General features: G+C 40.4%; 1 protein-coding gene and 1 pseudogene across 5 annotated transcripts in view; one reads left to right on the top strand and one right to left on the bottom strand.

Moving 5' to 3' along the window:
• The window catches only part of PLAAT5 (phospholipase A and acyltransferase 5), a 28,361-nt gene extending 15,978 nt beyond the window's left edge, over positions 1–12,383 (bottom strand). For 2 of the 5 annotated variants that reach the window (XR_011610513.1, XM_011720502.2), the window contains exons 1-3: positions 12,069–12,383; positions 11,432–11,552; positions 9,992–10,097 (exon numbers count right to left, since the gene is read on the bottom strand). Coding sequence is in view for 4 of the 5 variants with exons in the window: in XM_011720502.2 (XP_011718804.1) it covers positions 9,992–10,097; positions 11,432–11,552; positions 12,069–12,216 (375 nt within the window). In the remaining variant the exon portion in view is untranslated. The remainder of the gene's footprint in view (positions 1–9,991; positions 10,098–11,431; positions 11,553–12,068) is intronic. The other 3 variants (XM_011720499.2, XM_071074436.1, XM_011720500.2) reach the window with 3 other exon arrangements.
• LOC112424597 (U7 small nuclear RNA) lies at positions 8,929–8,977 on the top strand (annotated as a pseudogene).
• Positions 12,384–12,850: the final 467 nt, after the last annotated feature.

Raw genomic sequence — 12,850 nt, 5'->3', positions numbered from 1 at the left:
CAGTACTGCAACCTCAAGCTAGCTGCAATTTTGGTCTTCCATGATTGTTTGTCACTGAGATAACTATTGTTTTCAACATCCCTGGGCATGGAAGTAAAATCAACCACCCTCTGCTGCCACTGCCATTCCCTCCCACAAGCCCCGCCCACCTGGAAAGAACTTCCTTACCACAACCACACAGCTGGAGGTGAGGGGGCAATGCTAAAACTCTACAGACTTCCACTGTTCTTTCTGAAATTCTGAGAACCAGTATACTTTTTTTTTTTTTTTTTTTTTTTTTAGGCAGAGTCTTGCTCTGTTACCCAGGCTGGAGTGCAGTGGCGTGATCTTAGCTCACTACAACCTCCACCTCTCTGGTTTCAAGGGATTCTCCTGCCTCAGCCACCCGAGTAGCTGGGATTACAAGCTCGCGCCACCACACCCTGCTAATTTTTTTGTATTTTTAGTAGAGATGGGGTTTTACCGTGTTAGCCAGGATGGTCTCAATCTCCTGACCTGCCCGCCTCGGCCTCCCAAAGTGCTAGGATTACAGGCGTGAACCCACACCAGGCCACGGATGGACTTTCTTAAATTAACCCTTCTCAATTTGTTGTATGCCTTTGGTCAAATTTCCAGTCTTTAAATAACTGTCTTTGGCAATTTCGTCTAGCTTTATAACTGTTTTGGGAAAAGAGGATTTGCTGAGATCTGCACTCAGCCATTCCCCAAGTCCTGCCCACCTGCAGGAATGAGTTGTTGTGGGCACAAAGCAAACAGTATACACTACAATATTTCATGGAAGGAACTGAGGCCAAGAGAGAGGAAGTGCTTTGTCTAAAGTCCCACAGCAAGTCCATGGTCCAGCTAGGACCAGAACCACCCCTTTGCCCCTGCCAACAAACCAACTCTTTCTTCTGCCTTACTCAAACGGAAAATGTAATGGCAGCCATATATCCACTAGAGGGCGCCCCAAACCAGACTTCTCACCCAGAAAGCAGCATGATATTGCAGGAGACTTCAAACTGGACTTCATTTTCTTTTGCCATAAGCCCAGGGAGAGCAATAGGGATATCCCCCACCATAAAACCCGGAAGCTGGTAGTATACAGAAGAGGTTGAGAGCTAAGAGTTGGGAAGACAGCATGTGAGTGATGTAGACGGATACAGAGGAGCAGAAAGCAGCCAAGAGAGTAAGTGAAGAAAGGGAAAGTGGAGGAGAGATCTTTCTCATCCTTTGGAGAAGACTAAAAAGGAACAATAGCAAATAGTATTTTCTTTGTGATTCAGATAGCAATAAGAATATATTGCTTTAAGCAGATGCCTCTGTCTTCATAAATGGCAAAGGGATCAGAGAACAATGTTTTAAAATGTTCATAAGAAAGTCTGAAGTTTAAATATTTTGATGCTTATTTTAAAAAATCAAGTCAGATTCAACATTTGCATGTGCAGATGCAGGTAAACAGTTAAATTGCCTTTAATTGATAATTTAGGTATATACAGATTTTTGATTCATAGATTGATTATTTTTTCCTTTCAGACATAGGTAAATGAGAGAGGAAGAGAAGTTATTTAACCTAATTTCTTTATATGAACATATGTGCCAACCTGAGGTCATTTCTGCTATTATACACACATGACAGGAAAGCCCATAGGCCCATCCTCACTGTTACAGTAACGTAAGGACCATTACTATCTAAGTCCTGACACTGGTCAGGAAGAAAAACAGAAAGGCCCATGGACGAAAGATGAACAAGAAGTGAAGAACAGGTGCCAGAGCTCAAATCAATCCAACTCAGGCTATTATTTCTGGCATTGATCAGGGTGAAAGGAATGGCAGTAACAGTAAGATTATGGGACAGGTTTTCCTGAGTCAGTCCAGAGGGAAAGCCAGTTGACACGTTATGTTACTCTTGAACCAACCCCTGACTCCATCTCACTCTACCTGAGCACAGACCCCAATACCTTAGAGTCCTAACCAATGCCTTTCACCCACCATCCACGGTATGTAGTGGAGGGCAGGGCTCGCAGAGTCGGCCAAGCCAGCTGGACAGTCACGTCTGTTCTTCGTAGGAACATGCAGTCTGTTCTTGGCCATCCCTCCACCTTGGACACACTTCCCCACCAACCAAATAACCAGTTACTTCCCACCCAACATGACTAGGTCATTTCTAATGACAACAAACAAGCAGTCAATTAAATCCTTGTTGTTGTTTCCTGGAAAACTGACAGCAAGAAGATAGCCCAGTTCATTGTGAGGCCAGTCTAAGCCAGAAGAAAGCTCACAAAACCCAAGTTCTGTTCATCAAGGATGTCGAACGAGCTTTGTGGTACAAAAAACAGAAGGCTCAGGGATTGGAGAAGAGGAGGGAATTTTGGAATTTTAGATACTTTCTTTTGCATTTTAATACTCGCTCATCTGCAATTTTGCCACTGGATGGGGTAGTAAGGTATAAAACTAAATGGGATTCACAGAGACTTAACAGTTATCCACTCTCTTGTTAAATTTCCTCCCACTGTAAATGGATTATATTGAATATTGATTCTCAGCCTTGGTTACAAATTGAAATCGCCTGTGGAGCTTTAAAAAGTTCAGATCTGTCTGGAGTACAGCCTAGGTGCCAGAGTTTTAAAAGCTCCTCCGGTGAGTTTAAGGTGTAGCCAAGGTTGCAGTTATACTGGGGGCTTTTCTACAGTCCCATCCTTCCCTTCTTCTTTAACATCTCTCCAGCATTTGATGAAGTTCTGCTAACTTCATGAGCCACAGTGTAGCTGTCAGTATGTTCCAGAGCTGCCTCCAATCCCAGCTGATGCTGCCACCTTCAATTCCAGGTGAAGATTTTGCTGCCGTTTGTCTTCATGTGATTGGGTTAATTCAAAAGCCTTGTCTTCAAGCTCTTTCTTTTATTAATACTTGTTCAGTTCTATTTCCTACGCATTTTGTATATCTCTAAGTGTGTCTTTCATTTCCATAAGTTGTGATTATTTTTTATTTGTAATATCTACTTTTTCTGGAGCATTTTTCATCCATATCCTGTATTGTCTTTAAAGTTTTCTTTAAGTTGGTTTTCACCTTTCTCTGGTATCTCCTTGAATAGCTTAGTAATCAACCTTCTGGGCTGGGTGCGGTGGTTCATGCCTATAATCCCAGCACTGTGGGACGCCGAAGCAGGTGGATCACCTGAGGTCAGGCATTCAAGACCAGCCTGGCCGATATGGCAAAACCCCTCCTCTACTAAAAATACAAAAATTAGCGAGACATGGTGGCACATGCCTGTAATCCCAGCAACTGGGGAGGCTGAAGCAGGAGAATCACTTGAACCTGGGAGATGGAGGTGGCAGTGAGCCAAGAGTGTGCCATTGCACTCCAGCCTGGGTGACAGAGCAAGACTCCATCTCAAAAATAATACTAATAATAATCAACCTTCTGAATTCTGTTTGTCCCTTTGGAATAAATGGTCATTTCAAAGCTCCCTGTACATCTGCACAGGCTGGCAACCCAGCTCTGGCCCTTCTCCCAGAAACAGGCACCCACTTAGAGAAACTCCTCTTTTGTAAGGCCTCCTATCTGACAAAGACAAAGAAAAAAATAATCAAAAATATGAACAAAGCCTCCTAGAAATTTGGGATTATCTTAAATGACCAAAACTAAAAATAATTGGTGTTCCTAAGGAAGAAGAGGAATCTAAAAGTTTGGAAAACACATTTGAGGGAATAATTGAGAAAAACTTCCCTGGCCTTACCACAGATCTAGACATCCAAATACAGGAAACTCAACACCTGGGAAATTCATCACAAAAAGATCATCATCCAGGCACATAGTCATCACGTTATCTAAAATCAAGACAAAGGAAAGAATCTTATGAGCTGTGAGGCAAAAGCATCAGGTAACCTAGAAAGGAAACCCTAACAGATTAACAGCAGATTTCTCAGCAGAAACCCTACAAGACAGAAGGGATTGGGGTTCTATCTTTAGCCATTTCAAACAAAACAATGATCAGCCAAGAATTTTGTATCCAGCAAAACTAAGCTTCATAAGTGAAGGAGAAATAAAGTCTTTTTCAGACAAACAAATGCTGACAGAATTCACCACAACTAAGCCAGCACTACAAGAAATGATAAAAGGAGTTCTAAATCTTGAAAGAAAACTTCAAAATACACCAAAATAGAACCTCCTTAAATCTCACACAGCCTGTAAAACAATAACACAAATTTTTTTAAAAAGATATTCAGGCAACAACTAGCACAATGAGTAAAACAGCACCTCACATCTCAATACTAACATTGACTGTAAATGGCCTAAATGTTTCACTGAAAGGATACGGAATGGCAGAATCGATTAAAATCCACCAACCAAGTATCTGCTATCTCTAAGAGACTCACCTAATGCATAAGGACTCACATAAAAGGGGTGGAAAAAGATATTCCAAGCAAATGGAAACCAAAAGTGAGCTACAGTAACTATTCTTATATAAGACAAAACAGACCTTAAAACAACAACAGTTTAAAAAGATCAAGAGGGACATTATGTCATAATAAAAAGATCAGTCCAGCAGGAAAAGATCACAATCCTAAATATATGCACCTAACACAAGAGCTCCCAAATGTATAAACCAATTATTACTACACCTAAGAAATGAGATAGATGGCAACACAGTAATAGCGGGGGACTTCAGTACTCCACTGACAGCACTAGACAGGTCATCAAGACAGAATGTCAACAAAGAAACAACGGACTTAAACTATACCCAGAGCAAATAAACTTAACAGATATTTACAGAACATTCCACCCAACAACTGCAAAATATACATTCTTTTCATCAGCACACGGAACATTCTCCAAGATAGACCATTTGATAGGCCACAAAACAAGTTTCAATAAATTTAAGAAAATCAAAAATATATCAAGTACCCTCTCAGACCACAGTAGAATAAAATTAGAAATTAACTCTGAAAAGGAACCCTCAAAACTATACAAATACATGGAAATTAAGTCATCTACTCCTCAATGATATTTGGTCAACAATGAAATCAAGATGGAAATTTAAAAATTCTTTGAACTGAACAATAATAGTGACACAACTTATCAAAAGCTCAGTGACACAGCAAAAGTGGTGCTAAGAGGAAAGTTCATAGCATTAAATGCCTACATCAAAACAAAAAAACAAAAAAAACCTCTAAAGTTACACCACAAGGAACTAGAGAAACAAGAATAAACTAAACCTAAATCAGCAGAGGAAAAGAAATAACCAAGATCAGAGCAGAACTAAATGAAATTGAAGCCAAAAAAAAACAAAAACAAAAAACAAAAACACACACAAAAGATAAATGAAACACAAAGCTGGTTCTTTGAAAAGATAAACAAAATTGATAGACCATTAGTGAGATTAACCAAGAAAAGAGAAGAAATCCAAATAAATTCAATTAGAAAAGACATGCGAGATATTAAAACTGATACCACAGAAATACAAAAGATCATTCACACACACAAACTAGAAAATCTAGAGGAGATGGATAAATTCCTGGAAATATGCAATCCTCCTATATTAAATCAGGAAGAAATAGAAACTCTGAACAGATGATAACAAGCAGCAAGATTGAAACAGTAATTTTTAAAAATGCCAACAACAACAAAAAAGTCCAGAACCAGACAGATTCACAGTTGAATTCTATCAGGCTTTCAAAGCATTGATACCAATCTTACTGAAACTATTCCAAAAGACAGAGAAAGGGGGAATGCTCCTTAAATCGTTTTATGAAGCCAGCATCACCTTAATACCAAAACCAGGAAAGGACATAACAAAAAAAGAAAACTACAGACCAATATCCCTGATGAACACGGATGCAAAAATCCTCAAGAAAATACTAGTTAACTGAATCAAAAGCATATCAAAAAGATAATCCACCATGATCAAGTGGGTTTTATAGCAGGGATGCAGGGATGGTTTAATATATACAAGTCAATAAATGTGATACATCACACAAACAGCATTAAAAACAAAAATCACATAATCATCTCAATAGCCACAGAAATAGCATTGGCAAGATCCAGCATCCCTTTATGATTAAAAACCTCAACAAAATCAGCATAAAAGGGACATACCTCAAGGCAATAAAAGACATCTATGACAAACCCACAGCCAACATTATACTGATTGGGGAAAAGTTGAAAGCATTCCCCCTGATAATTAGAACAAGACAAGGATGCCCACTTTCACCACATTTATTCGATATAGTACTGGAAGTCCTAGCCAGCACAATCAGACAAGAGAAAGAAATAAAGGGCATCCAAATCAGTAAAAAGGAAGTCAAACTGTTGCTGTTTGCTGATATGATCATATACCTAGAAAACCCTAAAGCCTAATCCAAAAAGTCCTAGAACTGGTAAATCAATTTAGCAAAGTTTCAGGATACAAAATTATTGTACACAAATCCAGTAGCCCTGCTGTACACCAACAATGACTAAGCTGAGAATCAAATCAAGAACTCAACCCCTTCTACAACAGCTGTAAAAAAAAAAAAAAAATACTTAGTAATATACCTAACCAAAGACATGAAAGATCTCTACAAGGAAAACAAAACACTGCCGAAAGAAATCACAGATGACACAAACAAATGGAAACACATCTCGCGCTCATGGATGGGTAGAATCAATATCGTGAAAATGACCATACTGCCAAAAGCAATCTACAAATTTAGTGTAATTCCCATCAAAATACCTATTCACAGAACTAGAATAAAACAACCCTAAAATTAGTATGGAACCAAAAAAGAGCCCACATAGCCAAAGCAAGACTAAGCAAAAAGAACAAATCTTGAGGCGTCACATTACCTGACTTTGAACTACACAGCAAGGCTATAGTTACCAAAACAGCATGGTACTGGTATAAAAACAGGCATGTAGACCAATGTAACAGAATATGGAAGCCAGAAATAAAGCAAAATACAGCCAACTGTTTTCAACAAAGCAAACAAAAACATAAAGTAGAAAAGGACATCCTATTCAACAAAAAATGCCGGGATAATTGGCAAGCCACATGTAGAAGAATAAAGCTGGATCCTCAACTCTCACCTTCTATAAAATTCAACTCAAGACGGATCAGAGATTTAAATCTAAGATATGAAACCATAAAAATTCTAGAAGATAACATCAGAAAAACCCTTCTAGACATTAGCATAGAAAAAGAATTCATAATCAAGAACCCAAAAGCAAATGTAATGGAAACAAATATAAATAGATGGGACCTAATTAAACCCAAAAGCTTCTGCACAGCAAAAGAACAATCAGCTGAGTAAACGGACAACCCACAGAGTGTGAGAGAATATTCACAAACTATGCATCCAACAAAGGACTAATATCCAGAATCTGCAAGGAACTCAAGCAAATCAGCAAGGAAAAAAACAAACAATCCCATCAAAAAGTGGGCAAAGGACATGAACAGGCAATTCTCAAAAGAAGATATATAAATGGCCAACAAACATATTTTAAAAACTGCTCAACATCACTAATTATCAGAGAAATGTAAATCAAAACCACAATGCAATAATACCACCTTACTCCTGCAAGACTGGCCATAACTTAAAAATCAAAAAATAATATGTGTTGGCATAGATGTGGTGAAAAGGGAACACTTACACTGCTGGTGGGGATGTAAACTGGTACAATCACTATGGAAAACACTATGAAGAGTCCTTAAAGAACTAAAAGTAGAACAACAATTTGATCCCACTACTGGGGTATCTAACCAGAGGAAAAGAAGTCATTGTATGAAAAAGACACTTGCACATCCATGTGTATAGCAGCACAATTCACAACTGCAAAAATATGGAACCAGCCTAAATGACCATCAACAAATGAGTGGACAAAGAAAATGTGGTATGTATACACACACACACACACACACACACCATGGAATACTACTCAGCCATAAAAAGGAATGAAACAACGGCATTCACAGCAACCTGGATAGAACTGGAGACCATTATTCTAAGTGAAGTAACTCAGGAACGGAAAACCAAAAAATCATATGTTCTCACTTATAAGTGGGGGCTAAGCTATGAGGGCACAAAGGCATAAGAATGATGTAATTGACTTTAGGGACTCGGAAGGGAAGGGTAGGAGTGGGGTGAGGGATAAAAGACCACGCACTGAGTACAGTGTACACTGCTCAGGTGATGGATGCACTAAAATCTCAGAAATCACCACTAAAGAACTTTTCCATGCAACCAAACACCACCTGTTCCCCCAAAACTATTGAAATAAAAGTACAAATAAAGATGTATCAAATATGTAAATGTAAAAAATAAAACTATAAAATATCTAAAAGAAAACAGGAGAAAATCTTTGTGACCTAGGCAAAGGTTTCTTAGATATGACATGAAAGGCACTATTCATAAATAGAGATTTATGTGAAATCATATTGTATGTCCACTTCTTTGTCTCCTTCTTATAACTATTTTGAGTGACATCAATGTTGTTGCTTTTTATCAATAGTTCATTCCTGTTTATTACTGAGCAGTATTTCATTACATTTCCTTTTTATAAAAGGAAAAGCTGATACATTGGACTTCATCAAAATTCAAGAACCTGTTCTGAAGAGACAAGCTACAGATGGAGAGAAAATATCATAAAGTATTTATCTGATGTCGTACTTGTATAGAGAACTTCTGGAGAACTCTCAAAACGTACAAACCAATAGGAAAAAATGGGCAAAAGATTTGAACACTTCACCAAAGATTATATATATGGATGGCAAATATACACATGAAAAGATGTTTAACATTATTAGTCATTAGGAAAATGCAAATGAAAACCACAATGAGATACCAACACATCTATTAAAATAGCTCAAATTTAGAAGATTTTGACCATGCCAAATGCTGATGAACTGGAACTCTTATATACTGCCAGTAGGAAGGTAAAATGATACAACCACTGTGGAAAACAGTAAGTTAAGGTTAGAGGTCTTTTAGAATTTGTCTAGCAGGCTTGGAGAGCCCCAAAAAAGAAAAAAAAAATTAAGGAAAACAGTAAGTTAAATATACATCTACCACATGACCTAGCCATTTCATTCCTACATAGTCACCCAAGAGGAAAAAATACACAGTCTGCACAAAGACTTGTACATAAATGTCCAAGCAGATTGTGATAGTCAAAAACTAGAAACAACTTAAATGCTCAATCAACAGATGCACAGATAAACAAGAGTAGCATATCCATGCAATGAAATACTGCTCAGTAATAAAAAGGAATGAACTGTTGATAAAAAGCAACAACACGGATGTCATCCAAAATAGTTACCTGAAGGAGACAGACAAAGTGCACATACAATATGATTACATATAAATCTCTCAAAATGCAAACAAATCTATGGTGACAAAAAGCGTATCAGTTGTTGCCTGGGGATAGGAGTGGTGTGGGAAGAGAGAGGGATTACAAAAGGTACAAAGAAACTTTTGTAAATGATAGAGATTATTCATTTTCTTGATTGTGGTGAAGATTTCACAGGATATATATATAGATGTCAAAGTGTATCAAATTGTACATTTCCCTGGCATATACATATGCCAAATGTATCAAATTGTATATTTTAGATATGTGGAGTTTACTATATGTTAATTACATCTCAATAAAATTGCTTTAAAACAAAGCATAACTAACATCCCAAATCAGGATATTTATTAGACTGTCTAAACCAAGCTTGTCCAACCTGCAGCCCACAGGCCACATACAGCCCAGGACAGCTTTGAATGTGGCCCAACACAAATTTGTAAACTTTATTAAAACATTATGACATTTGTGTGTGTGTGTGTGTGTGTGTGTGTGTGTTTTAAGCTTAACAGCTATCGTCAGTGTTAGTGTATTTTATGTGTGGCCCAAGGTGTTTCTTCTTCTTCCGATGTGGCTCAGGGAAGCCAAAAGATTGGACACCCCTGGAAACAAAGTAAAATACAATATGTAGAGAAGTTGCCAGGAGGTTAAAGATAGTCACTTTGAGAATTCTTGTTATACCTACCTCAGCTGCTTGCTTTATTAACTTGCCTTTATTCTCAGGCTTGGGAATTGAACTCCAGTCTGCTTTCTGGCTGAGTGTGGTCTCCAAGCTAACTACAGGCTTCTCCCTGAATGATTTTGTAATCACATAGTTAACAAATATCACTATTTCACAATTATTAGAAAATCTGTATTACAGATGTGTGATTTTTAAGATGCCTTTCGGTTTGGAGATTGTAGGGAATATTTCCCCCCAAGCTTGTGTCTGTGAACCCATTAGAACTTGTTTCTGTGAGCCCAGAAGAACTGCTGTTGGCCGGTTTTCTGACAATTGTTTAAATGCTAATGATAGCAAGAAGCAGTTTTGGGGTTTTTTATTATTTTTTAATTTGCTAATAATCTCTTTTTAATGTTTGTCAAAGTGATACTTGCACATGGTTGTGGTTGTTGTTGTTGTTGTTGTCGTTAAGGAACCAGTACATAAGAATTTATAATGAAATGCAAGGAGCCTTCCTTCTTTCCCTTCTCATCCCAGCCCTACTGCCCAGAGGCAAACCCCTTGAACTCTAGAGCTCCTTCTTCCAATAATTAGCTCCAGATTTCTAAGAAAGCTTGATAAGCCACAACACTGTAACTGCAAGTAATATGAATGAAATCAGTATATTTCTCCCTTGAAACAAAATGTTACAGGAGGGGACAGAAACAAAAGGCAAGAATAGGCTTTTAAGCATATTAAATGAAGGTAAAGTAGAGTAAAATACAGTAGAGTAAAATACTTCAAAGCCAAAAGATCTAGGTTTGAATCCTAGCTCTCATGATTGCTGTCCCACCTTGAGCTAGTAAATTAATGTCTGACCCTCAGCTTGATTATCTTTAAAATAGAGATGAAGATATGTCTCACAGAGGTGTTATGAGAGGGAAAAGAGACAGCACATGTAAACAGCTGGTATACCACCAGCTCAGAAATGGCTTTTTCTTTACCTTTTCCCATGCTTTAAACTCTTCTCCAGAAAAAAATAGTGTACGGGGCAGATGGGACACCCCTCATTTTCACTATAGCTCCTCTCCAAAATGTCAGCCCCTCGGAATTTTTTAAAGCAGCAACCATCATGTTGTTAATGAAAGTGAATTCAGGAAATCTGCCAAAGGCTGACTCATTGTTCATTGATTAGTGAGACCAAGGACAATATTGTAAGCCTCCTGCTAAAGCCATTCATTTCTCTGGGGTCTAGACAAGGGCCTTGTGGCTAGAAACAGCTGCAAGGCGTGCCTGTGGCCAACAGGTCCCAAGCCCAGTATAATCTGTTATCACCCAGGATCACACCAGCCTTTCCCTTGCTGGGTAGCAGCTGGCTGGTTCACACAAAAACCACCTCTGGGTTTGCTTTACAGAACTGCATTCCAAGTCAGTTCTTCAAAAGACTTCTTCCACCCAAAGACCTCATCCTTACAATCTTCTTACCCTTGCTGGATGCTTCTGCCCTGTTCTAATGTGCCCGGCCTAGGCTGCTTGGCTGGGAGCTGGACCAACGCTGCGGATCCCACGGATTCTTCTAATTCAAGGGGAGAAATGCTATTTAGACCTGTGAAAGGAGAGTTCGAGCAAGCACCTTGACCGCTACGGAGAGTGGGCTCAGAGCTCTAGTCCAGCATCGTGCCCGGCTCCTGGTTAGGCCTCAGGAAACCTTGGGATGAATGGAGAGGGTTGTGGAACTAGGTGCTGGAGCGGGTTCAGTTCCTCTGCCAAAGAGAGACTTTGGAATTCGTGGGGACGGAATCGGGGAGAGCATGAAGAGGGCGCCTCGCCTCTGTCCTAAGCCAGATGGGAGGAACCTCTGCAGAGCGAGAGCTGGTCTTAACGCCACCCTCCGGAGCTGCCACCACTGCCTCACCTCCATATAAAATACGGCAGGAATGAGGGAGTGGCTGCCTGGCTCGCTTCGATTAGCTTTATAACAAGCGGTCGTTCTGAAACGTTCCATCACGATGGCTAACAGACAACACAATCACCAAATGTCTAAGAAAAGGAGCTTTGAGGGTAACGGCCCGCTGGGAGCTGAAGGACAATTGCGGAAAGGGCCCCCATTCTCGGGGCTGACCTGAGTGGGGCACAGTTGAACGTCTGGGCGCAGGCTGCTGGTCCTTGCGCCCGGTACCGGCGGTTCGCGAGGCGGGTTTGGGGCGGGGTGGGGGAATCCTAGGGAGGCGGGGCGCGTACTTCCCCCGGGCGCCCGGGCTCAGGCCCATCCCGCCTCTGCTGCCTCGCCGGCCCCCAGGCCTCGCAGGGGACTACGCGCCTGGCGAGTTCCCGGTCTGCGCGGCCCCTGGTCGGCGGAGCCGCGGAATCGTGGGCGCTGGGGGCGGCTCGGGGAGGAACCGCGGAGGGGAAAGCGCCGCGGGCGGCAAACGGCAGAGGCGCGCGGGGCGGCGACAGTGGCGCGGGCGCAGTGAGCGCGTCCGAGGACAGAGTGGGGCGAAATGGGGCGCTTAGAGGCCCGGGAATCTGTGGGTCTTTTAGCGGGAGGGGGGCGAAGGAGTTATTCGTTTCGGGGAAGGTCATGGAAACAGCAAAGGCTCAGAGGTGGTGCCTAAACTGGCTGGAGAAGCTCAGCAGTTTGGAACAGAGGCGTGACATGGAGGGGTAAATGGAGACCAGATTAGGAAGCCTTGGGAGGCACCATCAGGAGTTAAAATCTTGAACAATTCAGTTATTTTGTTTTAAAAAATATCTAGAAAATGAAATCTACACATACGTGACAGATAACATAAGAAAAAGTACATGGAATACACATGTTGCCGTCTTGCCAATGTACTTTAATGTAGCATTTTCTCCTTGTTTGGACTAATACCTGGGATTCTTTGTCCTACTCCAAGAAAACTA

The sequence above is a fragment of the Macaca nemestrina genome, chromosome 12 (assembly GCF_043159975.1).
Source record: "Macaca nemestrina isolate mMacNem1 chromosome 12, mMacNem.hap1, whole genome shotgun sequence".
Lineage (NCBI taxonomy): Eukaryota > Metazoa > Chordata > Mammalia > Primates > Cercopithecidae > Macaca > Macaca nemestrina.
The sequence above is the reverse complement of the archived record's forward strand: the minus strand, read 5'-3'. Positions and strand labels throughout refer to the sequence as shown.